General features: G+C 65.8%; 3 protein-coding genes across 5 annotated transcripts; 1 reads left to right on the top strand and 2 right to left on the bottom strand.

Annotated features, from left to right (window-relative positions):
- The first annotated feature begins 312 nt into the window (after positions 1-312).
- On the top strand, positions 313-6,254 carry DNAJB2 (DnaJ heat shock protein family (Hsp40) member B2). 3 transcript variants are annotated; one of them, XM_082484241.1, is made up of 10 exons: positions 595-704; positions 1,733-1,822; positions 2,832-2,941; positions 3,379-3,432; positions 3,588-3,704; positions 3,891-3,980; positions 4,069-4,174; positions 4,315-4,385; positions 4,642-4,863; positions 5,844-6,254. In XM_082484241.1, exons 2-10 carry the CDS (start codon positions 1,758-1,760, stop codon positions 5,852-5,854), a joined length of 846 nt encoding a protein of 281 aa, XP_082340367.1. In that variant the 5' UTR covers positions 595-704; positions 1,733-1,757; the 3' UTR covers positions 5,855-6,254. The 3 variants fall into 3 exon arrangements, with proteins under 3 accessions (XP_082340366.1, XP_082340367.1, XP_082340368.1); XM_082484240.1 differs by lacking the exons at positions 595-704; positions 5,844-6,254 and adding an exon at positions 313-394 and having other exon boundaries at positions 4,642-5,091; XM_082484242.1 differs by lacking the exon at positions 5,844-6,254 and having other exon boundaries at positions 639-704; positions 4,642-5,090.
- Positions 6,255-6,993: 739 nt separating this feature from the next.
- On the bottom strand, positions 6,994-18,085 carry PTPRN (protein tyrosine phosphatase receptor type N; the record flags this gene model as incomplete). The annotated part of the gene is made up of 23 exons (XM_082483975.1): positions 6,994-7,065; positions 7,154-7,227; positions 7,332-7,396; positions 7,524-7,577; positions 8,642-8,808; positions 8,903-9,022; positions 9,156-9,233; positions 9,534-9,607; positions 9,717-9,864; positions 9,961-10,170; positions 10,302-10,514; positions 12,901-12,965; positions 13,206-13,285; positions 13,435-13,521; positions 13,879-14,162; positions 14,243-14,322; positions 14,441-14,557; positions 14,764-15,088; positions 15,276-15,474; positions 15,613-15,718; positions 15,958-16,071; positions 16,260-16,310; positions 17,983-18,085. The coding sequence occupies 23 exons, from the start codon at positions 18,083-18,085 to the stop codon at positions 6,994-6,996; spliced, it is 2,886 nt and encodes a 961-aa protein (XP_082340101.1).
- A 775-nt stretch (positions 18,086-18,860) lies between these two features.
- Positions 18,861-24,020, bottom strand: DNPEP (aspartyl aminopeptidase). Its single transcript, XM_082484438.1, has 15 exons — positions 24,003-24,020; positions 23,810-23,897; positions 23,624-23,712; positions 23,428-23,541; positions 23,002-23,127; positions 22,741-22,871; positions 22,297-22,381; positions 21,736-21,843; positions 21,438-21,515; positions 21,025-21,108; positions 20,562-20,722; positions 20,377-20,416; positions 19,886-19,987; positions 19,378-19,545; positions 18,861-18,977 (listed from the first exon to the last, which is right to left on the bottom strand). The coding sequence occupies exons 1-15, from the start codon at positions 24,006-24,008 to the stop codon at positions 18,927-18,929; spliced, it is 1,431 nt and encodes a 476-aa protein (XP_082340564.1). The 5' UTR covers positions 24,009-24,020; the 3' UTR covers positions 18,861-18,926.
- Between the last annotated feature and the right edge of the window lie 1,240 nt (positions 24,021-25,260).

Genomic DNA, 25,260 nt, shown 5'->3' on the forward strand with positions numbered 1-25,260 from the left:
ACACCCTGGTCCTCGGGGCGGCTCACTGCTCCCGGCTCCCCCCTGGGTGAGCAGGGCTGGGGAGGGCGCAGGACTGGCGATGCTCCACCAGGGCCATAGCGGTGCCAGGCAGCCCGGGCTCCTGGCAGGGACTTGTGCCGGGCCAGCATGGCAGGCTGCACCCCTCCGTCACCCCCCCTTCTCCCTCCCCCGGCGGGACGGCCTGGGCAAAGCGCTGAGTCACCCCAGCTGTCCCCTCCCGCTGTCCCCTCCCGCTGGCCTTGCCGGCAGGGCAGCTGACTCGGCAGGAGGCCAGGGGCAAGCGGAACCCGGGGGCTACCCCGGGGGGGCGGGGTAGTGGCCGTGCCCCGCTGTGCTCGCAGCACTGGCTGCACAGCTGGGGCCAGCGAGAGAGGTCAGTGCCGCCCCCCCCCCCCCCCCAGCCCGGTGCTGCCCCCGGGCACACACAGCACCGGGGAGAACGGGGACGGGGACCGAGACGCCTCCCTATGACTTCACCCGCCTGCGAGGCCGTCGCGTGACGTCACGAGGCGGCAGCGCCGCGGTTGGCTGCAGCCGCCGCTCGTCCGCCGGCGGGTCCCGCCTCCAGCCCCGCCTCCAGGCCCCGCGGCGGCCCCGGGCACGGGGAGGGGGGGGGGCGGAACGCGCAACACCGGCCGCGGGCGGCCCGGGGCGGGCGGGGAGGGCTCCGCTGCGGTACTCAGGTGGGCGGCAGATCGTGGGGGTGCCGGGGGGGGAGAAGGGACGTGGGGAGGGGCACCGAGGGAACCGTCGTCACGGGGGGGGGGGGAGCGGGGCCGGTCCGGTGCGGTGTCTTCCCGTGCTGCCGCCCCCGTCCCTCCCGGTGGCCTAGATCCGCTGGCCGCAGCCCGGTGGCGGGAGGGGCGGGGGGGGGGGACGGAAACTTCCAGCAGCCGTGCCGTAGCGGGGCGGGCGGCCCCGGGAGCGGCGTGTTTACAGCCGGGCCGGGGGGGGGGCGGTCCCCGGTGGCGCCACCGCCCCACCGCCGCGCTCCCAGTGCCGTACTGGTGCCGGTGCCAGCGCCGCCCTCCCCGTCAGCTGATGGGCCCGGGCAGCGCGGGCGGGGCGGCGAGTACCGGGGGGAAAGGGGCGATGGGGCGGGGGAGGAGGGGTCGGCACCCCCCGGAGGGGGCGGGGGGGAAGCTGGAGCGGACGCATCCCGTTGCCGTCCCCGATGCGGAGCGGGGCCGGGGCCGGCTGAAGTGCCCCGGGATACCCGGGGACGGGGAGGGTCCCCGCTGAGCCCTTAATCCGCTCCAGGCGCTAAGCACCTTAACGGGCTGCTCCCTCTGACATCCCCCCCCCCGGCACCCGCCCCAGGGCAGACCCCACCAGAGGGGAACGGGAGAGGAGCTGGGGTAACTGGGGGAGCGGGGAGTGGGGCAGACAGCGGGGACAGCAGTGAGGATACCCATCCCCTTGCTTGGGCAAGTTGGGGTGACGCAGGTGGGATGGTGGCGCCACAGCAGTGAGGGGGTCCCCGGCTGGGGCTGTGCGTGCATGCAGGGGGCCGAGACGCAGGCAGGGTGATGGGGAGCTGTGGGGGGTGTTGCTGCTGAGCTGCTCTTTCGGGGGGACCTGTGGGATGGCCAGGGAGCTTGGGGAGGGCAGGGCAGCCCACCCATGCTCTCTCGCACCCAGCACTGCCGGGCTGTGCCTGTGGACCCCTGACGTTACCTACTCCCCCCCCCCCCCCCCCCTTCCCCCGTAGTGACCCCACTGGACAGCCGCACATCATGGTGGACTACTACGAAGCGCTGGGGGTGAGCCGCAATGCCACCGCCGAGGACATCAAGAAGGCGTAAGTGCGTGGCAGGTGTGCCCCTGCCCAAGCCACCCCCCAACTCCCCCACGCCAGTGAGGCAGGGGCTCCCTGCGGGGCCAGTGGGGACAGAGCCCAGCTCCAGAGGTGACAATCCAGCCTTTGTTTCCTTTGTGCGGAGGCCAGAGCTGGGCTGGGCTTTGCTGCAGCACAAAGGCATCTCTTGGTGGGGTTTGGTCCCTTTGTCCCCGCTCTCAGCCTGGGGCTGGGGATGGAGGCAGGAGGTGGGTCCCGCTGGTTTTTGGAGGTGTCCCCTCTCTTTTCTGGAGGGTGCGGGGATGGCAGAGGGCTGAGGTACTGGGGGCTCTGCTGGCGTCACAGTCAGGGGACTGGAGCTTGTGGGATGAGAAACAGCATGTCCCCCTGGCAGGGACATGGGCCCCATTGGCAGGTCCCGTGCTGCAACCCAGGCACTGTGGGGGAGCCCTGGGGGCGGACAGAGCCTCCCACAGCTCCCACCTGCCACCCTGCCGAGGTGTTGCTGCTCTCACTGAGGTAAGGCGTCACCCAGGGGGAGCCGGTTTGGACTGGTGGCTTGCCTGGGGGGGACAGAAGCAGGGCACAGAGGTCCCTGCTTGAAGGGCTTCCTAAGAGTGGGTGAGGGAAGCTGGGCAGCCTGGGTTAAGGCCAGGTAGCTGCAGGCGGGAGGCAAGGGCTGCTTGTACTCAGCTGGCCCCAGGAGCCCCCCAGCGACCCCTCATCCATGCACACCCGCACCAGAGCCCGGGAAGGCTCTGGAGCAAACCTGTGAGCATCATCTGTAGCCCAGGCTGCACTGCTGGGGTCGTGCCGCAAATAGTTGCTTGGGAGGCAGAACTAGTCCGGGAAGTTCCCATTTGATGCCTGAGGCTGTAGGGTGCTGGGTGAAGCGGGCTTGGGGTGCCCCTGACCTACAGGGTTGGAGGTGTGTGATCAGAAGCGGGTTGCTGGCCCGGGAGCCCCCACTGCCCAAGGGCTGCTGGGTGCCCATCGCTGCCTGTCTGTGCAGGTACAGGAAGGCCGCGCTGAAATGGCACCCGGATAAAAACCCAGACAACAAGGAGTATGCCGAGCAGAGGTTCAAGGAGATTGCCGAGGCATACGAAGTGCTGTCGGACAGTAAGAAGCCAAGATGCTGTCTCGCGTGTGTTCCCCTGTCCCATCGCCCTCCCCCCGCCCCCGCCACCGCCTTGGGGCTGCTCACCCTGGGGTGTCCTGCTGCTGGGCTCACCCAGGTGACATCCCTGGACATCCCCAGGACATAGCGAGTCCCTCCAGTTTTACTGCCGGGCTTGTGGGGCTTGGTTACCTTCCCATGCACCCCTCAAAATGGCTCTTGGGAGAGCTGCTGGGGTGCTGGCCTCCAGGATGGCGTTGCACATCCTTGCCCGATGCCCTGACTTGGGTTTGGGAGTGGTGCCGGTGCAGCAAGGGCTCATGGCACCCCCCTCCTCTTGCTCCCTGCTGTTCTGCACTTCCCTTGGCTAGGGGAAGCGTTGGTGCTCCTGCCCATGCCTGGCAGCCGGCTTCCCCACAGCCCTCCTCTCTTCTTCCAGAGCAGAAACGTGATGTCTATGACCGTTATGGCAAGGATGGACTCATGGGGGCAGGTGAGTGGGCGAGAGGGGCCATAGGGCTTTAGTGCAGCTCTGAATATGGCCCCGTCTGAAGACCCAGTGTGGCTCTGCGCCCCCCAGGCCTCCCCATTCTTTAGGTGGTTCCCACCCAGGTCTCCACTTCACTCTGATCCTCTTCCCTCTGGCAGGACCGGGAGGTTCCAGGGCCGATGCCGGGGCCCCTGAATTCACCTTCACCTTCCGCAGCGCTCACGACGTCTTCCGGGAGTTCTTTGGTGGGCGAGACCCCTTCGCCGACTTCTTTGGTGCGTGTGGGGCAGGGGGGGAGGCTGGGGACTGGTTCTTGGGCACCTCTCTGTTCCCAGGGCAGCCACTGGACTCGGGGACACAGCGTATGGCTGGCCCTGGCGGGGGGTCCCCACTGCGGTGCCCTGCTCTTGGCTCACCAAGCCACGGGGGCAATGCTGATGAGGGGTGGCTCTACCTTCCAGATGAGATGCTGCCCTTCTCCGAGCTGCGAGGACCTGGTCCACGGCACCACAGGGGAGGCCACTTCTTTTCCCCCTTCCCAGGATCCTCAGGTAGGAGATGCTGCCAGGCCCTGCTTAGGGTCTGTCCCTTGCTTTCCTCGTGCCATCCTGGCGCCGACCTTGTCACTCCGTTCTCCAGATTTCTTCGCCTCGTCCTTCAGTTCCGGCGCCGACGCAGGGATGGGCTTCCGCTCTGTCTCCACCTCCACCACCTTCGTTAACGGCAGGCGCATCACCACCAAGCGGTGAGGGCAGTGCCAGCCCGCCTCACCTCCGGGGACCCCCCCTCATTGGTGGTCCTCAGACTTTCTAGCTTGCCACTGCGATGCTCTGGCTGCCTGGCCCTTGACAGTCCATCCACCTGTCTGTCTGTCTGTCTGTGCAGGATTATTGAGAATGGGCGAGAGCGGGTGGAAGTGGAGGAGGACGGGGAGCTGAAGTCGATCCACATCGATGGTGAGACGTGACACCACAAATGAACTCATTGGGGACTGGCAGTGCCACCTCCCAGTGCCCTTACCCTTTGGGGACACCTCTCCTCCTTTGGGGTGGGGGTGCAGCATCCAGGCTTGGTGTTGGCCTGAACTTTGGTCAGCTCTGATTTGGGGCTGTGCTGTGGAGGATCGGTGGGGTGGGAAGGACTTGGGGCCCTGTGCCAGCGCTGAGAAACTGGAGCGGACGTGACCCCCATCCCCTGCCCATGTCCCCACAGGTGTCCCCGACGACATGGCGCTGGGGCTGGAGCTGAGCCGTCGGGAGCAGCAAGCCTTCCCCAGCCCGCGGCCCCCCTCGACCCCACCATCTGCCCCACACCGGCCCCCGAGCTCCTCGCCAGTCTGCCTCTACACGGACAGCGAGGACGAGGACGAGGACTTGCAGCTGGCCATGGCCTACAGTCTCTCCGAGATGGAGGCCGCGGGGCACCACCGAGCAGGTGGGCATGGCCCCGGTGCCCCGCCAGCACCGGGGGGCAGCCCCAGCACCCCATCCTCTGCCCGCAGAGCCCGCGGTCCCCGGGGGAGCCCAGAACCAGAGCCGCTGGGGACCAACAGCTCTGCCACAGCGGGGCATGAACCTGCCCCCAAATCAAAGCAGTGGCACTGTCCCCTGCTCTGAACGTGGGGCTGGGGTTGTGTCCCCCCCTGCTGTGGGGCAGGGAGAGGGAAAGGGGGGTGGTGGGGGGCTCTCTGCCTGGGGCTCCTGCCTCCTGCAGCGAGGGAGGGGGTCTCCCCTGCCCTGCCTCCTTGCTGCTGCTCAGGGGGGTGGGCGGCTGGTGGCACCCCAGGGTGGGCTGCCAGAGTTGGGGGTCGTGGCTGGAAGAGGGGACCTTAGTGGTGTCCCGGGAAGAGGGGCAGCTCCCTGCCCTGGCTCCTGGAAGCACGGGGGGTGCCCGTGGGCACGTGTGCCCTGGCTCTGCCTGCTCCGGGCAGGGGCTGCAGCCGGTGACTCCCTGGCTGCTGCCTGCCCCTGCCTGGGCTGGGGAGTACTGGGTTGGGGTCTCCCTCCTTGCAAGGAGGGGTGCGCGGGTGGGCTCTGCTTGGTGCCTTGTGTCTGTCTCTCCCCTCTGGATGCTGTCGCTCCTGCCTGTAACCCCTTCCTCCTCTGTTCCACCCCCCTTCCATCGCAGACCCTGCCTGGTCACCCCCTTCCCTATGCCTTGCACGCCCTGCAGGGCACTGTCACCCCCTGCCTTGGCCTGGGGGCACTGACCCTTCCTGCTTCCCGCAGCAGCAGTGACCCTCAGTGATGCTCACAGGCATTCCCACCTTTGCTATCGCCTGTGGTCCTGCCTTGGCTCTCCTCCTGCTGGGACCTTCCTCCCTCTCTCCCTGCCTCTCCCCAGCCCTGGGCCGAGGAGGGATTCACGGGTGCTGTTGTGTGTGTGTGTCCCCCCCCCTCCGCTTGTCTCCCCAGGTGTGTTCTGAGGCCGCTGCGCCCGGGGACCGCGCACACCCGCTCACCCACGGAGCCATCTCCCAGCCAGGACTCCGCTTTGTCCCTGCACGGCCACCCCCTGCCACCCCCTTCCCCTCAGCACCCTCTGGCTCCATGGGATGTGGGGGCACGACTTATGGCTGAGCAATATCTGAGGGCTGGGGGAGATGCCCTGGGCACCAGGAGGTGATGGGGAGGGTGGTGATGGGAGGGAGCTGGAGGTGGGGGTGCTGTAGATTAGGCTGCTGGGGGGGCTGGCGGCAGGCAGCGAGGGGCAGCATGGCTGGACTCAGCCAGCGGGGCCAGGCTGTGCCCTCCCCCCCCCTCGCTGCAGCCTCCCACCTCCCTGACCCCCTTCTGCAACAGCCATCAATAAACCTGTTTGCAGTAGCTGGTGCCTGCAAAGGTGTCTCTGGGATGGGGGCTACAGTGTTCCCCCCCCATCCTTGCCTGCAGGGGGTGAAGGCTGTGCTCCTGCAGGGATGGGGGGGTGGGAAATTAGTCCCTATGCCCCCCTCGTACACACACAGTCAGAGGCCAGACGTGGCTGCAGCTGCACAAACGCGACACGAGAACTTTATTCACATCAAGATACAAAATTATATTTCTCTAGAAATTTCTCTTCTGCTTGAGTGACAAGGCAGGGAGCACACGGAGGGGACAGAGGGGGCTGGACCAGCCCCCCCCTGCCCCCAGTGCTCCCCCTCTGTGGGGGACCCCTGCCTGCTCCTGCCCCCTACTCCGGTACCAAGAGGGAGGGGGCTGACACAGGGCCACCAGGCTGGAGTACAGGAGAGCAGCTGGGGGGGCCCCCACAGCCAAGTCCCAGCAGCATCACCTGGTCCCCTCTGCTGCAGGGGATAGGGGACACAAGCCCAGTCCCTTCCGCGGTGGCTGCGTGCGCGATGGGGCTCCGTGCCCTGCACACAGAGGGGCTGAGACCTGTGTCCCCGGGGAGAGAGGGGCAGGGGGAGGGGGGGGCTGGAGAGGGAGGAAAAAACAGAGCCAGCAGCACAGACAGCGTTTTACAGGGAGAGCAGCCCCACGGGCAGGGCGAGGAGAGCGCACGAAGCTGGGGGGCAAAAGGAGGGGGGGGGGGGGGGAGATGAGAGGGGAGGGCTCCTCGCCATCACTGTGGCAGCGCCTTCAGGATGGCATTCACTTCCTCGGCCACGGCCGTCAGCGCAAACTCAAACTGGTCCTGGGGAAGCAGAGGAGGGGGGGTGTGAGGGTCCCTGCCGGCCCGGCGCACAGCAGGGAGGGAGGGGATCCCCAGTTTGGGGGGGTACCTTGGTCTGCACCATGCCGGGCCGCTGGTCTCGGATGTGCTCCAGTGTAGCAGCTATGTCTATCTCCTTCACCCCTGGGGCAGAGGGGGAGAAGGGCGGTAGGAGGGGGGGCGACAGGCCGAGCACACCACCCTGCAGCCCCCCATCCAGGGCAGAATCAGTGCTGCCCCATGCCTACCTTTGGCCATGCGGTTCAGGACCATGTCAACGAGGATGTACGTCCCTGTCCTGCCTGCACCATCACTGCAAGACACCGACGCTTGAACCAGGGGGACAGGCTCCAGCAACTGGTCCTGGCCAGCAGGTCCTGGCCTTGTAGCCCCCCCCACCCCTCCAGCTTGTGTTCCCCCTCCTCCAGCCCCATCAGTACCTGCAGTGCACGATAATAGGGCAGGAGCGACCCCGGTAGCACTTGTTCACCTTCCTGCAAGGACACAGAGGGAGCAGGTCAGTGCCCTGCCATGCTGGGGACAAGGCTGCGCTGGGTGCCCCTTGCTGTGCTGAGCTGGGGGGGGGACGGCGAGCACACCATGATGTGGCCCTGGGGGCCTGGCGCATGGCTCCTCCTGCCTCCCCAGCAGTGCTAGGTATGGGACAGGGACCATGGGTGGAAAGGGGCCGGGAGAGGAGCCCGGCTCCTCGGGTGCCCAGCCTAGGGAGGGGAGCAGCGGCGGGACCCCCGCGGGAGCAGCTCTGGTCCAGTGGGGCGCGAAGCTGGGGGCCAGGTGCCGGCGGGGCTCCCGGCATGCTCCATGCAGCAGGCACGGCTGCCAACGATCACTTTTGTGACTATGCAACTGGAGCCAGATTACTAGCTGCAAATCACAAAAATGACGCCGGCAGCTGCGAGAGAGAGACAGAGACAGACAGAGAGACAGAGAGAGCATGAGCGGGACGGAGAGGAGGGCGACGTGCCTAAGCAGGGTCCCTGGCCCCATACGGCCTGGGGACAGTGACCAGCCACCCCCTGGCAGGATCCCACTGCCACCCAGAGACCCTCAGAGCCCAGCAGGTACTGCCTGCAAGCCTCCTGGGAGCAGTCCCGGCCCTCCCAGCCCTCTCCCCAGGCTAGCTGGGGAACCGCTGCTGGCTGTAACGCACGGAGAGGAATGGGCCACCACTGTTCAAGAATGGCTCTAGGGTTTCTTCTTGCACCCATGGCTGGGGAGGGTGCCAGGCAATGCGGTCCCCCATCCCAGCTCCTGGGAAGAGCACTTTCCCCACCTCCCCATGAAAGCTGGAGAACCCTGGCAACCTCAGCTGGAGGCTTCTTGCCCACCAAGCTCTGCCCAGCCTCATCCCAATCTGGCCAGAGCCCGGTTCTTCTGCTCCTCCCCATGCACGGCAGCCCCACGTCCCACCCTGGCCAGTCCATGCCACAGCCCTGACCCTCAGCACACCGGCACTGATGTCCTCGCCCATCAGTCCCCTGCGGTCAAGGCCACCACCAGCTCCCGGGGGCTGGCACGGCACTGGGTGGGAGCTCACCTGCGGAAGTCGAGGAGGGGCCGGGTGGTGGCGGGGATGCCCTCGGCCGGCCAGCTGAGAAAGTGGAACTGCGTCAGGGTGCGGGTCTCCTGCGACTGCACGTTCTTCAGGTAGAAGCTTCGCACCAGGAAATCCTCACACCAGATGTGCTCTGACACCAGGTTCACCTGCCCGAGAGAGGCAGCCGGTAGGCAGGAGGTACGCCCCAGAGTACCGGGGGCTGGAGGATGCTCCTTGCCCTGGGCTACCAGCCACACTTGCCTCATAGATGTGGTAGAGAGAGGAGCCTTCATCCGGCCAGTAGCGGTCACACTGCTTGACGCTGTCCTCTGCCAGTGGGCTCAGCATGACGATGACGGTGCAGCCATGCTCCCACACCATCTGCAGGCAAAGTATGGTGGGTGTCACCGCTGGGTGATAACCCAGGCAGGAGGGTGGCCGAGCCGCTGTGTCCCATCTGGTGATCAGCACCCAGAGGGACCCCAATGCGCTGGCACAGCTGGGTGACGCTCACCTGCCAGAAGTCAGCAATGGTGTGGGACAGTGGCCCCTGCGTGGCGATGTATGCTGGCATCCGTGGGTCGTGCTCGATCTGGAAAGGGAAAGAGGGTGTCACACTGCATGGTCTCAGGCCAGGGCTCGGTGACACCGGGAAGAGCAGGGGGATACTCCAAGGGCGATGGGAGGGCTGGGGAGGGAGCTTCGGGTGCCACAGCCAGGAGGGACATGGATTTTAACCACATCTGAGCAATGGAGCAGGCCCATTGCTCACATCCGTAGCCCACAGGGATGTGAGCTCAGTCTGGCTCCATCTCCGAGCGAGAGCCTCGCCTGGACTGAGCCCACCCCAAAGGAGGGTGGCAGGGCAGGAGAGCCCCTGGTGATCACTCACAATTGGACTGGCGTTAATGAAGTCACTGCGGGACGGGTTGCTCTCAGCTTTCAGCTTGATCCGCACATGGTCATCTGGGAAAACGGAGACCAGGGGAGATGATTAGCATCTGGGGAAGCTGGGGGCAAAGCTGTGCCGCAGCCTGCCTTGGTCCCAGGCATCCCCAGGGGCTGGGATGCTCACAGGGCACGTAGTCAGGGTTGCGGTTCTTCTTCAGGTTGGCTTCGCTCTGGGCAATAGAGCAGACGCTGGGCTCAGCCTGGTAGGCGCAGAGAGCCTGCCACTCCTTGGCCAGCCGGTCCCGGTTGCGGAGGTGGTCCTCCATGTAGGCCTGGGGCAGAGAGGCGAGGGTCAGCCTGGCAGCTGCAGGGGTGGGAGGGCCTGAGGGGCCGGGGAGAGGGCTTGCCACCTTGCCAAGCCAGCTCACCAGGATCATGTGTCCGGTGGAGATATCCATGTTGGACTGGACGGGCTCCTCGCACCAGGAGGGCGTGCTGCTGTGGGAGCTGGGGCTGGGCTGCGGGGCGTCACTGAACTGGGATGAGACGCTGCTGACCCGCGAGGTCTCTGCTGGTGCTGCCGGTGCCTCAGCGCGGCCGAAAAGTGACTTGGCAGCCATGTGCTGGCGGCACAGCTCCTGGGGGACCCCAGCAAGAGCCCTGTCCCTTGGCTGCAGGGCTGCTAGGGGCAGCCCCGTGCACCCCGAGTGATGCTGATGTGGCAGTGCCGCATCCCACGGGGTCCCGCATCCCGCAGGGTCTTTCCTACCTGGTACTCGAAGGTGGTGTCTGCAGCACCCTCGGGCCCCAGGGCAGCCAGGCGCTCCTTCTCCCGCTGCTTGGCATGGCGCCGGAGACAGAAGGCTGCGGCAGCCGCGATGGCGATGCCCGCCACGCAGGCCAGCGCGATGAAGGTCAGCAGCACTGAGTGGAAGCCGTCCCTGAAGCGTGATGGGCGTGAGTAGGCAGCAGCCTCATTTCGCTGGGGGCAAAGCCAAGCAAGGGTTAGTAGAGGAGCACCTGCATAGGGCAGTAGTCCCTCATAGTCCCTCCTCCCAAGGGGGGAGCAGAGACACTGTTCTACACCACATTTGGGGTTGCTGGGGGATAAAACAGAGCAAGGGAAGTCAGTGCTGTGCTGATTCTGCCAGGACCCTCAGCTGGGGCAGAGCTGGTGTCACTGAGGGGCTGGGGTGTCACCGGGGTGAGGTTTGGTGCACCCACCTGCACGTCACACGGGGCGTTGTTGTCACTGGTGTCACTGGGGCTGCAGGAGGGGACAGAGCCTGGCCAAGCCCAGGCAGCAGCTACCTGCTGCTCCCCTGCTCCTAGCACCCAAGGCTGCTCGCCAGGGCACCCCCAACCCAGACTGCCCCCCTCCAGGGCAGGCAGTAGCCCCTTGAAGCCCAGGTTCAATGAGCTCCTGTCCAGCTGGAGGTCAAAGGCCAGATTCAGCCCAAGGGGTTAATAGCAAAGGATGGGCCACTGCAGCACTGGGTTCAGGGCAGCAATTGCTCCCAGGGAACTTGCCCAAATGGAGCTGGGTCTTCCCTGCAGCAGGACTGGGGGGGGGGTGGTGTGTGCGCTAGCACACCCAGAGGGGTGGTGCCATCTCCCAGCTGCGGTGGCTGAGGGAGAGGTCCTCCCCATTGCTGTCCTCAGCTGCAACACAGAGCAGCCCGTGCCACCTGGCAGGCAGTGCCTCTGGGGCTCCTTCCCTGTGGCTGGGGCGGACAGCCCACTCCGTGCCAGTTCCCGTGTTGGGACATGATGGTGCTGAGCCCTTGCTGGATGAGACACCCTCCCTCCCCAAGGCCAAGACCCCTCAGGGCTTTGTCCCAGAGCCGCCAGTGGTCAGGATGCTGCCCACCGCCAGCCAGGTCCTGGGGCAGCACAGGGATGCTGTGGCAGCAGCACCACCAAATACCTGTGCCCAATGAGATGCCAGAGCCTAGCATTACCTCACTGCCACGGCCTCCCATTGGCCATGAGCCTGATGAGGTTACCGAGGGAACACTGCGTCATCATCACCTACGTCATCGTCATCATCATCTGGGGATGCCCCCCCGCCCCGGGAGTACCCACTGCAGCCTGCCCCCCCAAGCCTCGCCAGTCCCAGCACCTGGGGACCAGTCTGAGTGCTGCCAGGGTCCAGCCAAGGGTACCCAACAGGGCCAGAACCTCCCCGGGGCACCCAAGGAGGAGCAGCACTGCAGCCCCTGGAGGTGCCAGAGGTCCGAGATGACAGAAGGGACCTCCTTCCCAAGGCCTGCCTGGGTCCTGCTCTCACCCTGCCTCTCTACCTCCTTCCTTCCCCGAATCTTGCACCAGTCCCACCGAGTTCAGAGCCTGGGGAGAGGAATGAAGGAAAAGTACAAGCTGGTCTGGACTGGGGAAGTCTGTGCAGAAGAGGGCTTGCAAAGCTGCCTCCTCTGAGTTCCAGATCCATCATCTCTGCCATCTCTCCCAGCTCCTGCCACTTGTCACATCAAAAGGCATTGCCATAGTGATGCTCCACACGTTGCTGATGGAGACAGGTTGCCTCTGTAGCCAGGCCATCCCTTTCTTCATGGCCTCCTCCCCCCAGGTCCCCCTTTCCTTCCTCCCTGCCCACAGCTATGGCTACAGGGCAGGAGGGTGGGAAACAGCTAGGGGATGTGCTGCACCACTTCCCCTCCCCTGGCTGCCAACACAGGAGCCAGGATCAGTCCCCCATCTCCAGCCCCTGCTCCCCTCCTGTTCCTGGAGGTCCCCAGAGAAGCATGGGGAGGGGGTGCCCCTCTACGAGCAGATGGCTCCTGCTCCATCCCTGCCTTCAGCTGCTTTGCCATTCTCTGGGGGCACGATGGCATTTTGCCTGCCTGGCCACGGTCTCTGGGGTGCTCCGGGCACAGCCTGGCGCTGGGGTGCCCAGGCCACAGCTAAGACGGCATGCACAGGCTGGAAGGAGGTGAGGGTGAGGATGAGCCTTGCGGGGTACAGCCTGCAGCCCCCTAATCTTGGATGGAGAGGGGAAAAGCCTCCAGGAGACCCTCCCAAACTGCCTTCAAACCCTGCAGAGCTTTTGTTTTGGAAAGAGCCAAGTGCTCCCGGAGTGCAGGCAGCCGGGCAGCATCAACACTGCTGGGTGCAGTCCTGCTCCAGCCCATCTCAGATAAACCAAGTCTGTCTCCAAAACAGCAGCCCAAACACTGCACAGAGCGCTGGGCTACCCAGTTGCCCCACAGGGATGCTTTGCTCATGTAGACCCCTATGTCCCAGGGCTGGGGCACAGCACGCTTCCTGGCTCGTAGCCAGCGGCAGCACTCCCACTGCTGCCCTGTCCCCGGCCACCCCAGCCCCGAGGGACAATCATGCCTTGCTCCTACCTCTCCCACTCCTGTTTGCACGATCTTCAGGCCCAGCTCTGCCTCCAGCTGCGCCTTCACTTGCTCTGTGGATGGAGAGGAGATGGTCAGGGGGGTGCTTCCCCACCACCCAAGAGACCCCCCCAGAGACGGACCCAAAGGATATCCCTAATAACTGCCCACTCCACACCAGCTCCCAGTTCAGCCAAGGGCACTGGGATATATGGTGGGAGTCCCCTCTTCCCAGTCCCTGGGAAGGGGCACCCCATAACCTGGCAGGGGGCAGAAGAGAGGAGCAGGACCAGGGGGACCCCTGCCCAACTCACCAGCCTGGCTGGACACATCCGCCAACGAGAGGTTCTGGGGGTTCTGCCGGATGCGGAAGGTGAGCGCGGGGCCCACGACGCTGCCGGGGAGAGGGACATAGTGTAAGACCAGGAAGCGCAGACCCCCTCCCCATCCCTACCACAGCCCGGTCCCTCCTGCCCCCCACCCAGGGTGGCTGCGCATGGCTGGGGCTGTGACAGCAGCATCCCACGGCCCCGTTCCCCTCACCTGATGTTGATGAAGCTGGCTGTGGAGAGGTGAAGGTGCTTGGCGAGGAGCTCCAGCAGCCGCACGCCAGCAGCCAGCCCCAGGGGCCTGTGGGGACAGCAGCAGGGTGAGGAGCTGTGGGGATGTGTGGTGATGGGGGAGAGCTGATTGTCGTCCACCCCCCCACACCTGCACAGAAGCAGTTGTGCACACACATTTGGCTGAGCCCATCCCAGCAGCGAGCTCTGGCCTTGGTGTGGGATGAAAGAGGATGGCTTTGGGGTGGGAGAAGGGCTGCGGGTGGGGAGGGGATGGGGGAGCTGAGCCCACTGGAGACCCAACCCCACCAGAGACCCAAACAGGGTCAGCCATGCACGTGGAGCTGTGACAGCCAGTGGAGGATGAGTCGGGGGGATACAGCCCCTTCACACATGCACAACCCCTCACCCGACCCCCAGCTCTCACTTCTGGTCCGTGACGATGTAGCCATACTCGTCTGGTGGCCGCGTGCCCCGCTGTGCCCCACCATCCTTCGCCTCTGCATAGCTCTTCTTCACCACAATCGACTTCCCAGGGCTGAGCGTGTCCCCACCGTGTCCCTGCTGCGGCTCAGCCTGGGGGGTTGGCGAGGATGCTGCCCTGCCCCTCGGCCAGTCCCCTGGAGAGCTGCTGGTTGGGATTTTGGGGGGCACCACTGTGGAGGAAGGGGGCACTGGCTCTTCTCCGTGCTGCATGTCCCCCTCTGTCACCTGGAGGGAAGAAAAGGGAGGAGCTGGAACCCCCGAGGAAACCCTTGGGGGGGTGCCCCCCCAACACGCACGCATCCCACCTGTGGCGTAGCACCTCCTCCAGCACCACCCTGCTGCAAACCCACCCGTTTCGCTGTGGGCACTTCGGGGCCAGCAACACCTGAGAAGGAGAGAGATGGAGGTCCTGCGGCACCTGCTCTGAGAGGCAACACTCCCTACCCCATTACAGGGCATGCTGGCACCCACCACTGCCAGTCCTGTCCCTGTGCCCCGCTCACCAGAGCTCTGGAGCAACTGGAGGAGAGTAGAGAGGCTGCTCAGCTGCTGGGGGCTCAGCTCCGGCAGCCCCAGGCCATAGCTAGCCAGGAGGGAAGCCAATCTTTTCAGTGCAGCATCTGCAAGAGGACGGACGCAGCATCAGGTCGGATGCTCTGCATCCACATGGGGACCACGGGCCAGGGGTGTAGCAGCCGGGGTAGGTGGGGTCGGGGAGATACACTGGCCACAGGCATGAAGATGAAGGAGAGTCTGAGCCACGAGGAATATGACTGTGGGGACAGGATGGGGATGAGGGGTGGTGCCTGGTTGGAGGACATGGTACCCGTCTGTGCAGGGTGCAGCTGGGCAGCCAGGGACACTGGCTGCTCCCTCTCCTCCATGTCCCTGTAGTCGCTGGGGAGCCGCAAGCTGTGCTGGAGCCTGGTGCCAGCAGGGTCCGGGCGGCTGGCTTTCTCTCTGGGCAGGGAGAGCATCCCCAAGTCCTGGAAGAGATGCCCCCCATCCGTTCCTGGCTGCCCACCATAGGAGGGCACAGGGCCAGCCCCAAAAAGAGCCTGGGCAGGGACCCGGCCCAACAGTGAGGTGGTCTCGGGGCTCTGCCTGGCTGGGCTGCTGGGGAGCTGGTGAGCGCCGTCCTGGTAGCCAAACTGCAACCAAAACACAGAGCCACCATGGTCAAACCCCACAGGGGCCCTGCCACGGCAAACCTGCCACGGTACCCCCAAACCTGGGGCACCCCAGCACCAGCAGAAAGAAAGGTGCTGGGAGTGCAGCGGCTCCCTGCCCATCTCTACCTTTCCACCTGGGAGAAGGGGGATCGCCCCCATGGCTTACCTTGTGGTAGGAGTAGGGGTTGAGCAGAGCCTCCTCGTAGCCCAGCTGGGGCTGGGGGGGCAGCAGGAGGTGCTCCAGGTACCGCTGCACCAGGGGGGAAGGCAGCAGCGGTGGGGGCTGCCCCAGATGCTGAGCCGCTGTCAGGCCGGTGTCCACAGGGAGCGGGGCTCGCCTGGTGGAGCTGCGGAGGGGCAGGAACCTCGGAGGCAAACAGAGCTGGGGTGACTTACCTGGATATGGGGGGAGGTCCCCCCAAAAACCCCATTTTTGGGGGGGGGCAAAGCCCTCACTGCCCTGCCAGGGTCTGCTCACAGGTTGGTGGCTGGTGCTGCCCTACCTGTCCCTTGCTGCCAGGTCCAGCGAGGGCGGCGGGCGGAGGCGGGGGATGCGTTCCATCTCCTGCGAGATCACATACTGGGTGATGCCGTCCTGCCACGAGAGCCCTGCCATGGGAGGGGGCTGTGAGACACGGAGGAGGCCTGGGAACCAGGAGGCAAGTGCACGGGAGACCACCCTGGTGTCCTGACCCTGTGTCCCATGGCCTGGGTTTGGCCCTGCTCCTCCCAGAGTTGGCTGGACCCCTTCTCAGCTCACCCTGGCCCCTGGGCCAACAGGACCCCAGACAGCCTGAGTGCCACTAGGCAATGCTGCCTGACACACACTCCCCCCAGTCCCCCTTTACCTTGTGCCATGAGATGCCGTAAGACATCCTGAAGGCGCTGGAGCACAGGAGAGGTGACCTGGAAGTAGGGTCTGTCCTGCACGGAGCCCACCTGGCACTGCCCAAACAGCCCATCTGCAAGAGAGAGCAGACGTCAGGGATGAATGCCCTGGGGTGAGGGTCTCTGGGCACAGCCCCACCTTTCTCCTGCCATGCCCCCCTCCCCTCCACTGCACCCCAAGTTCCCCTGCAAGGCAGCCCTGCACCCCCCGCATCCCCTTGGGAAGGGAGAAGGGATCCCTGCACCCCCACTGGCCGCTTACCCTGCACGCACACCTCCTGGGGGGAGCACAGCCTCCGGTCAAACAGACAGCCTGGGACAGACAGACAGACAGACAGACAGGCAGACCAGTTAGCACAGCATCTAAAGGGGGGTCTCCAACAGTGTTTGCTCATCACCAGCTGCTTGGGGACCCCCATGCTCCATGGAAGTGCCACGGGGGTACGATGTGGGGGGTGGTACAGCCCGGTAACCCAGGGCAGGGCCTTGGTGCCAGCCTTCCCCCCCACCTCAAGGCCAAGATGGGGGCTGTGTACAGAGCCTGCTTGCCCCTGGCTCTGGGGGAGCGGGAGGAGACCTAGAGCTTTTTGGGGTGCTGGCAGTTAGGAAGGGAGGGCTGAGGGGGCAGAGACATGCAAGACCGTGTCTGTTGCCCTCCCACATATGGCACTACGAGGCAGGGACACAGCCCTGCACCCTGTGACACCCACTCTCCCTGCGAAGGGGACCCCAAAGCACACATGCTGCGGGGGAATGGGGATGTCTCTCCACTCCCTTCGGGGGGCAGCACTTGGGCAGGGGGCGGCTTCCCCCTTCCTCTCCCCCCTCCCCGTCTCGGTCCAAGACCGTCAGCAGCGAGACGGCAGCAGGCGATGACTCAGCCCCGGATGGCGAGGAAGGAACGAGAAAACAACCGGGGGGAGGGGAGGGAGGGGCCCGCCGAGCCCGCCGCGGGGGAAGGGGGCAAGTGGGGATGGGGGTCCCCGAAACCCGGGCACCCACGGGCCCGTTATCCCATCGGGGCGGGGGCCAACGCAGGTGCGGGGTACAGGAGCCCGCTGCCGAGGGGGGAGCCCCGGGGGCGGTGGGAGCCGGAGGGGGGGAGCCAGGCCGGGGCGGCGGGAGCGGGAGGTGGGGGGGCCGGGCCGGGGCGGCGGGAGCGGGAGCCGGGCGGGCGCTGTCCGCGGTGCTGAAGCGGCGCAGCCGCCTCCCGCCGGGACGCCCCGCTCCAGCGGGAGGGGCGGCGGCGGCACCGTCCCCGGGAGGCTCCCCCGGGGCAGGACGGGGCTCGGCCGAAGCCTTTTCGGCACCGTCCCCGCCTGCTCTCAGAGATGGTGGGGGCCCCGCGGGGCGGCCTGACCCGTCCCAGCGCTCCCGGGCCCGCCGGAGGACGAGGGACGCAGCGGCCCTGGGCGCTCGGTAGTGAGTCAGCGGCCGCCGGGGCTGTGCCTTGTAGGGGGGCAGCGATACCCGGGACCCCAAGAGCCCCGGGCAGGGGCCGCATGGGCCGAGTCGAAGGAGAGCAGGTGCACCGGCCCGCCCTTGCGTCCCGGGCCGGGCCGCGCTTACCGGCGGAGGGCGACTAAAGGGCGCCGGGATCCCCGAGGAAGCCACCGCTCAGGGCCGCTGCCCCAGGCTCCCCTTCCCTGCGGCAGCCCCAGGCACCGGCTTTGCCCCGGGTAGGGTTTCTGAGCAAGCACCACCTCACTCCCGTCCCGTCCAGCCGGCCCCAGGGGAGGCGGCAACTCTCCAGCCGGTGGGCTGCCCCAGGAGAGAAGCGCCCCCGTGCCGGTGACGCATCCGCCGTGCCAGTACTAGGCTGCCCTGTCCCGCTCTCCGCCGGGGGCTAGGCCTGCCGCTGCGCGCCGTGACAGCATCCACGGCAGCGGTGACAGCACCGGTCGCGGAGACCCCTGCCCTGCCGCTCCCCGAGAAGCGCCCTCCCGGCCCCCGGGGCGCCGCCCAGCCCGAGGCCCAGGTCTCACCGTGCGCGGCGGTGGCGGTAGCCGAGGCACCGCCGTCCCGCAGCAGCCCGCGGCCGGCCAGGAGGAGGAGGCAGAGGAGCGCCCGGAGGAGCCGCCGCCCCATGCTCCGCTCACGGCCGCACCATGGCGCACCCGCCGGCCGCGCCCCCGCCGTCGCCGCCAACCCGCGCCCCGCCGCGCCGTGCGCCCCGCCCACCGCCGCCTCCCCGCCAATGGCGCAGGGACCACGGCCGTCGCGCCACGCCCCCCTGCACCGCAGCCAATCAGAGAGCCAGGCTTCTTTCCCCCCACGTCGGGCTCACGCCCCCCTGTTATCGAGCGAGGCCAATTACGTCGCGCCCCGGGGGGGGAGACGGCCGAGCGCCGCGCCAATCGCAGCCTCCCTGGAGGCAAGCCACGCCCCCCAGGGGGTGTGCCACCGCGCCAGCAGCGCCTCCGCCCATTACCGCCTGCCCCTTCCCAGCCCTGCGGCCCCACTGGCTCCCGCGCGGGCCACGCCCCTAAGAAGAGCCCAATGAGCAGCAAGAGCTGGGCCACACCCTCACACCCCCACCCAGCGGCACCACCCAGGGAAGGGCAGGAGGGGAGAGGGCGGGGAACGCCCCCACCGCGGGCAGGGCCCCCGCAGGAGCTCTGGGGCTGGCTGGACCTTGTCAGGGCCTGGGGCTGGCTCAGCCCTCCCCTTGTTCCCCTGGGGACAGGGACATCGTCCCCGCAGCCCTCCCAGGGGCCCCCCAGTACCCCCCATGACAGGGAGGGGGTCACGGTGGGCAGGTGAGCAGGTCCTGGCCCCAGAGGACAGAGGGCATGGGTGGGAGCCGTGGAAGTCCCCAGGTACGTCTTCCCCCCAGCCCCAGCCATGTTCATGGACCACTCGCTGGTGAGACAGAGATGCTTTAATGGCCCCAGGGCTGAACGCACAGCTGCTCCTTTCCCCGCTGTGCTCAGTCCACCACCAGGCTGCTGCTGACTGCTGGCAGGAGCTCGAAGAAGCCCTGGAAGGAGACAGACCATCAGGGTGGGCCGGGCAGGGTGGTGCGGGGTGGGGGGACAGGCAGCGGGGGGGACAGGCAGTGGCTCCCTGGCAGGTTACGCACATGGCGTCACGGCAGGCAGCTACTCACAGAGAGCAGGACCGCGTCGCCATAGTAACCTATCACTGACTCAAGGCTAGCGCTGGTTGCCATAGGAACCATTTGGGGATGGCAGTCACCAGGGAAGGCTGGGATGCGAGGGGGCACCTCCGGAAGCAGACAGTACCTGCGCTGCTCCAGAGGGATGGGGAGACCAGCGGGATGGATGGGCCCAGCACCAATGCGGGGGCTGGATGGGGACATGGGGATGTGGAGCAGCAGGGAGGGGGCTTTGGCACGGGACAGGGGACATGGGGCTCACCTTGAAGAGGGTGATGCTCTGGAGCACCCCCGAGGTGCAGCACATCTCCCGGATGGAGTGCATGGCCAGCTGTGGGCAGCCGATGTCCAGCACACGCAGCCCCAGGCGGGAGGCCAGGATGGGACCGATGGTGGTGCCACAGGGCGTGTCATTGCGCACCATGAACTCCTGCATGGGGACAGAGCGTCAGCAGCTCCCCAGGCTGCCCCACCAGCCCCCAGACCTGAAGGGAGGCAACCTGGGATGGGGAAGCAGCACCGTCCCCGAGCCAGGGTGCAAAATCCCCCAGAGATGGGACGTGCTCAGGCCAGGCCCTCCCCTCCTGTTCCCCAGCCTGCTTCCCCGAGGCAGCCCTGGAGCTGGAGCCCCAGAGAGCGCAGACCCTGGTGGGGTTGGACACAGTAACTGAGGGGTGGGGGTCTGGCATAGGTCCCCCCTCCTGAACACAGCATCAGGGCTGCAGCCCAAGCTGGTAGCATTCATGGAAGGCTCACCCAGCCCTGCTCACCTGCAGAGGGACACCCACGCGAGCGGCAATGTCCCGGATGACTGCCTCGGTGACAGCCGTGGAGGCGTAGCGCTGGTTGCTGTTCACTTTGATGACAGGGCCCTGCACAAGGGAAAGCACCGCGAGCCCACAATTGGCACCAGAGATAGTCGGTGGCTCTGGAAATGCCCATGCCCAGGCAATGCCATCCCACCCCAACCCATCAGTCCATTCTCCCCTCCCTGGATGATCTGTGGGGATGGGGACAGCCCTGCCATGGGGACAGCCCCAGCTCAGAGCAGGGAAGGGCTCCAGGGCCAAGGCTGTGGTCCCAAGTGTGGGACACCAAATATGTGGCTCTTCCAAATCGTGCTGCAGGACAAACGTCTCCCATTTGAGCGCTGTTGAGTTGCACCCCAGGACTGTGCTCCAGGGAGCAGCTGGGTGTTTCACAGTGCTGCAGGACAGACAGACAGCACCCATCCCAGCCCAAAGCAGAGGGCTGCCCTCACCTTGTGGAAGGCCGGCCGATGATTCTCCTCATGCTTGTCCCTGTAAAACAGAAGCAGGAGTTTCATGCTACAGCCCTCCCTGCCTGCCACAACAAAGACTGTCCTGTCTGTACTCCCTGGGGAATGACAGGGACACCCCCCCCCAGCCGGCAGGGCAGGCTGCCCCGGCCTCCGGCACTACTCACACGTAGTTAGGGTGCACAGCATGGGCCATATCAGCGCTGATCATATAGGACTTGGCCACGGCCTCCTCAAAGGCTGTCAGGTTTTGCGGTGATGCCGAGATCCGGCGTAGCACCAGCTCCGTCAGCAAGGACTCTGCGCCCTGTGCACTCTCTGATCCTACCTGCCAAGGACCACCATCAGCATGACCCACGTGGTGCAATCCCCCAGCACCCCAGGGGCCAGCTGAGAGACAGGGGTCTCCCCTGAGAGAGACAGAGAGAGACAGTGGCCAGCAGAGCCACTTCAAACCACACCAGTGCTTCCCACCCCCTGCCTGAACCATGCTCCATATGGGGGTAAGCAAAGCCCCCCTTCCCCCGCTGGGGCTTGGGATCTATCTCCTGCTAGGCATGGTCGGAGGAGAGCAAAGAACATGGAGCCCCTCCATGTGCCAGCCACCCCACGGCTGTGCTGCTCGCTCACCTCCTCGTTGTCGTAGAGCGCGATGAGGCGCACGTTGGGCTCTTGGGAGAGGGAGGAGGGTGTCGCGCATGAGTCAATCAAGGCCTGCAGGGTTAGAGAAGAAAGGACACCAGCTTGAGTACCACCCCCATCCCGCAGGAAGCTCAGCACTGAGCCAGCAGAAATTTCCCCAGGAGAGCCCAAAGCACCGAGGAAGGGAACTGTAGGCACACACACTGCCCAGCGAGAGGAAGAGTCACCCCTGGGAGCTGCTGGGAACCTCACACACCCAGCAAAGGGGGGAGCAGCTCCCATCCAACCCCAGATCCTCCAACAAGTCAGACCCACCCCATAGGAACACAGCACCGCTAAGCCAAGCTGGGGCTCACAGGGGCCATGCTGCGACCCCAGGCTCCTTTCCCTGTCCCACTCACCTGCAGGGCGCAGTAGCAGCTGTGCAGGTTGTCCAGGCGTGGGGAGAAGATGAACTCATCGAAGGCACCACCGAGCGTCTGCAGGCAGAGAGCCATGCCCTTGTGTCACCAAAAAGTACCTGCCATTGGGTCCCCATCCCAGTCCTCTCATCTCTACCCCTCAGGAGCTGCTTCCTCTCATTCTGCTCAGCTCCCAGCCCTGGCACGCCCCAGGCAGTGGAAGCGTGCCAGGTAAAACCCGTGCAGTGCCAGCCCGCAGGCTGCATGCAGGCAGAGGGAGGCTCCTGCCCTTACTCACCGCTGGCTGTGTATCTGCCAGGCATAGTTCCAGCTCCACAATCTGCTCTGGTTTCACCCCCAGCTGGGGGCAGAGCAGGGAAAGCAGGACAGGGCTGTGCCGTTCTGCCTGAGAAGAAAGCAGAGCTGCGGGCAGGGCAGGCAGTGGATGGCTGCAGAAACTCCCTGTTCCCCCTGGCAGAGCCATCCCACATCCCACCCATGTTGGCACAGCCCTCCCTGCTACTAACATGTCCTGTGTTCAAGCCTTCACCTCACACAGGACAGCAAGGCCATTCGCAGGGTGCTGTGCAATCCCCCCTCCCTGCCCTGCGTCTCCAGGGAGACTGACAGCTTTATGGGGGCTGCACCCCCTTCTACACAGTGGCTGCAGAACAGGGCAGGAATGGAGAGATGGCCAAGCAGATGTGTCGTGCATCCAGCTCTGGGGCAGTCTGCACGGTTACCAGCAGTCCATGGGGAGAAAGGGAACCTGCTGGCAGGTCCCCGAGGACAGGAAATCAAAGGTGACAAGTATGAGGTTCTAGCAAATGCCCCTGCTAGTCCTTGGCACATAGCTCACCTGGGCTGAAGCATTGCAAGGTGTGGCCTCCATAAGCACCTCCTTTTCCAGCTCCTCCTGCACAGCAGTGGCCAGAATGGGAACCCTGTGGAGAGACAGTGCCATTAGCTCCCACCTCTCCTGCTTGGGTAACACACACCCAACCCTTCCTGGGGCGCCTGCCTTGCTCCTCCAGGGAGCAATTGCCATGCCAAATGGAGCAAGGACACACATTTGAAGCACAGATCTGTTGTGCCACCTCAGGACACCACAGTGTCCTTTCCCAAGTCCCAAGCTTGGAAGCAACTCCTGGGAGGATTCTGTGGGGTTAAGAAAAGCCATTGCAGAACCTCCCCACTGTGCTAGGCAGCTGCCAGAGGGTGAGAGCTGAGGCTGGGCACTGCTCCAGCTGGGTCCCAGCCCTCCCGAGGGCTGGCCAGGGGTCGGGGCCAAGCCAGGCCTTACAGGTGGTGCTCGGTGTTGGGCCCAAAGTTCTCATTGATGCTGCGCTGCAGATGAATGGCCAGGTGGGGAATGCGGAGGACGGGCCGCTCCACACGTACCAGGCGCTGCTCCAGGCGCCCCGTGGCTGGGTCCTGAAACACAAGGAGGACTGCTGGGGACAGGCCTGCAGGGCTGTAGTAGGTCCCATTCTGGGTGGGAGTCACGGACACAGCACCAGGGGCGCACAGCTAGCCTGTTGTGCCTGTCCCAAATCACACTCACCTTTATGATCACCCTCCCGGCCACGGTGAGGTCACGGTCGAACCAGGTGTTCCAGATGCCCCCTCCATAGGTCTCCACACCGACCTGCACCATTCCTACCTGCCCCCGCTTTGAGCGCCGCTTCACCTGGGTGAGAGCAGAGGTGTCACTACAAAGCCCCACGGACTGGGTAACTGGTAGGGACTGGGCAGAGCATGCCTGGAGTCTCGTCACCGATCCTGTCAGCGCAGGGTGCTGTGTGGTGCTTTGTGGGACAGGGGACACAAAGGGGACAACAGCAGGTGGAGCAACACAGGGGGTCAGCGTGGGTGATGCTCTGGGAGGTGCAGGGAAAGAGGAACGGTGCTGTGGGGCACAGGGGGAGTCAGGGTCGACTCCCTGGAGCTGGTGGCGTGAAACTGGAAGGCACCAGGGAAGTGCCCTTACCCTGAGGCAGGGGCTGTCGGTGTGGGCCCCCAGCAGGCTGAACCCATTCCCGGGCTGGAACTGGCCGCCGACGGCGAAGGCGATGAGGGTGGAGTAGTTCCTGGTGACGAAGTACTGGGGGCAGAGAGGGGCAGGGGTGAGGGCCGCCCTGCCGCCTCTCCCCCCCCGCCCCCCCCCCGCCACCGGCCGGGCCCACCTTCTGCGCCGGCCGCACCTCCCAGTGCTCCGTCTCCTTCAGCTCCTGGAAGCCGGCCTGCAGCAGCCGGCTGCGGCATTCGGCCACCACTGCCGGGGAGGGGGGGGGAAAGGAAGAGCCGTCAAGAGGGGGGCCGCACCGAGCGCAGCGGGGAAGGGAAGGGCAAGGGGCCGGGCGGCTCCTCACCGTGGTAGGGCGAAGGGCTGCGGTTCACGAACTTCACCAACTCCTGCGCCGCCGCCTGCGCGGCCTGCTTCGAGCCCTGCGCCGCCGCCTGCGGGGGCACCGCCGTTACCGGGAAGCACCCGTACCATCCTCACCCCCACCCCCGTCAAGCCCCGGGTAAGGCCCGACCCTCTTCCCCGCGCCCGCCCGGTACCTGCATGGCCGCCGCCGCCGCGCCCCGCCGCCGCCGCGCCCCGCAGCGCCCCCTGCTGGCGCGGAGGAACGCGCTCGGGCGGCCCGAGAGTGCCCACCCCGCACTCTGCACCCTATATATATATGCACCCTGCACCCCGCACCCCACAGTGCACACCCTGCACCCTGCAACCCCACACCCTGCACCGTGCACCTTGCACCCTACCCCTCGCACCCCACACCCTGCACCCTGCATCCCGCACCCTGCACCCCGCACCCCGCACCCTGCACCCCACCGTCCACACCCTGCATCCTGCACCCTGCAAACCCACGCCCTGCACCTTGCACCCTGCATCCCAAACCATGAACTGCACACCGTGTATTCCACACCCTGCACCCTGCAATCCACACGCTGCACCCTGCACCCCGCACCCCTCACCCTACACATCACACCCCACATTCCATACCCTGCACCCCACCATCCACACCCCGCACACTGCAAACCCACACCACGCACCTTGCACCCTGCATCCCGAACCATGAACTGCACACCGTGCATTCCACACCCTGCACCCTGCACCCCACAATCCACATGCTGCACCCCGCATCCTTCACCCTACATCTCACACACCCGCACCCTGCACCCCGCATCCCACAATCTGCACCCTGCAAATCCACCCCACACCCCACAACCTGCACCCCACCACCCACACCCCACACACTGCAAACCCACACCCCGCACCTTGCACCCTGCATCCCGAACCATGAACTGCACACCATGCCTTCCGCACCAGGCACTCCACAATCCACACACTGCACCCTGCACCCTTCACCCTACACTTCACACACCTGCACCCTGCGCCCCGCATCCCACAATCCACACCCTGCACCCTGCAAATTCACACCTTGCACCTTGGACCCTACATCCCACACCGTACACCCCACGCCATGCATTCCACACCAGGCACCCTGTACCCCACAACCCGTACCCTGCACCCTGGTCTGGGGCCAGGCAAACCCAGCACCTGCCAAAGCCAGGGCAGAGATGGGGACTGGGTGGGTGGAAGCTGAGCACAGCTGGGAGGGTCGGGAATAGGAGCTAAGGGGCTGGGGTGGGCTCCCCAGGGATGGTCACCCAGTGCTGCCCTAGGGTGCCCCAATTCTGAGCACTGGGTGAGTAGGGACTGCCCCAAAACAGGGCTTGGCCTGCAGTTGTCCAGGGGTGCCAGTGCTTAGGGGAACGCACATGCTTCCCAGAGGTTGGGTGTCTTTGGGGTAGC

The sequence above is a fragment of the Vanellus vanellus genome (assembly GCF_965231255.1).
Source record: "Vanellus vanellus genome assembly, chromosome: 5".
NCBI lineage: Eukaryota > Metazoa > Chordata > Aves > Charadriiformes > Charadriidae > Vanellus > Vanellus vanellus.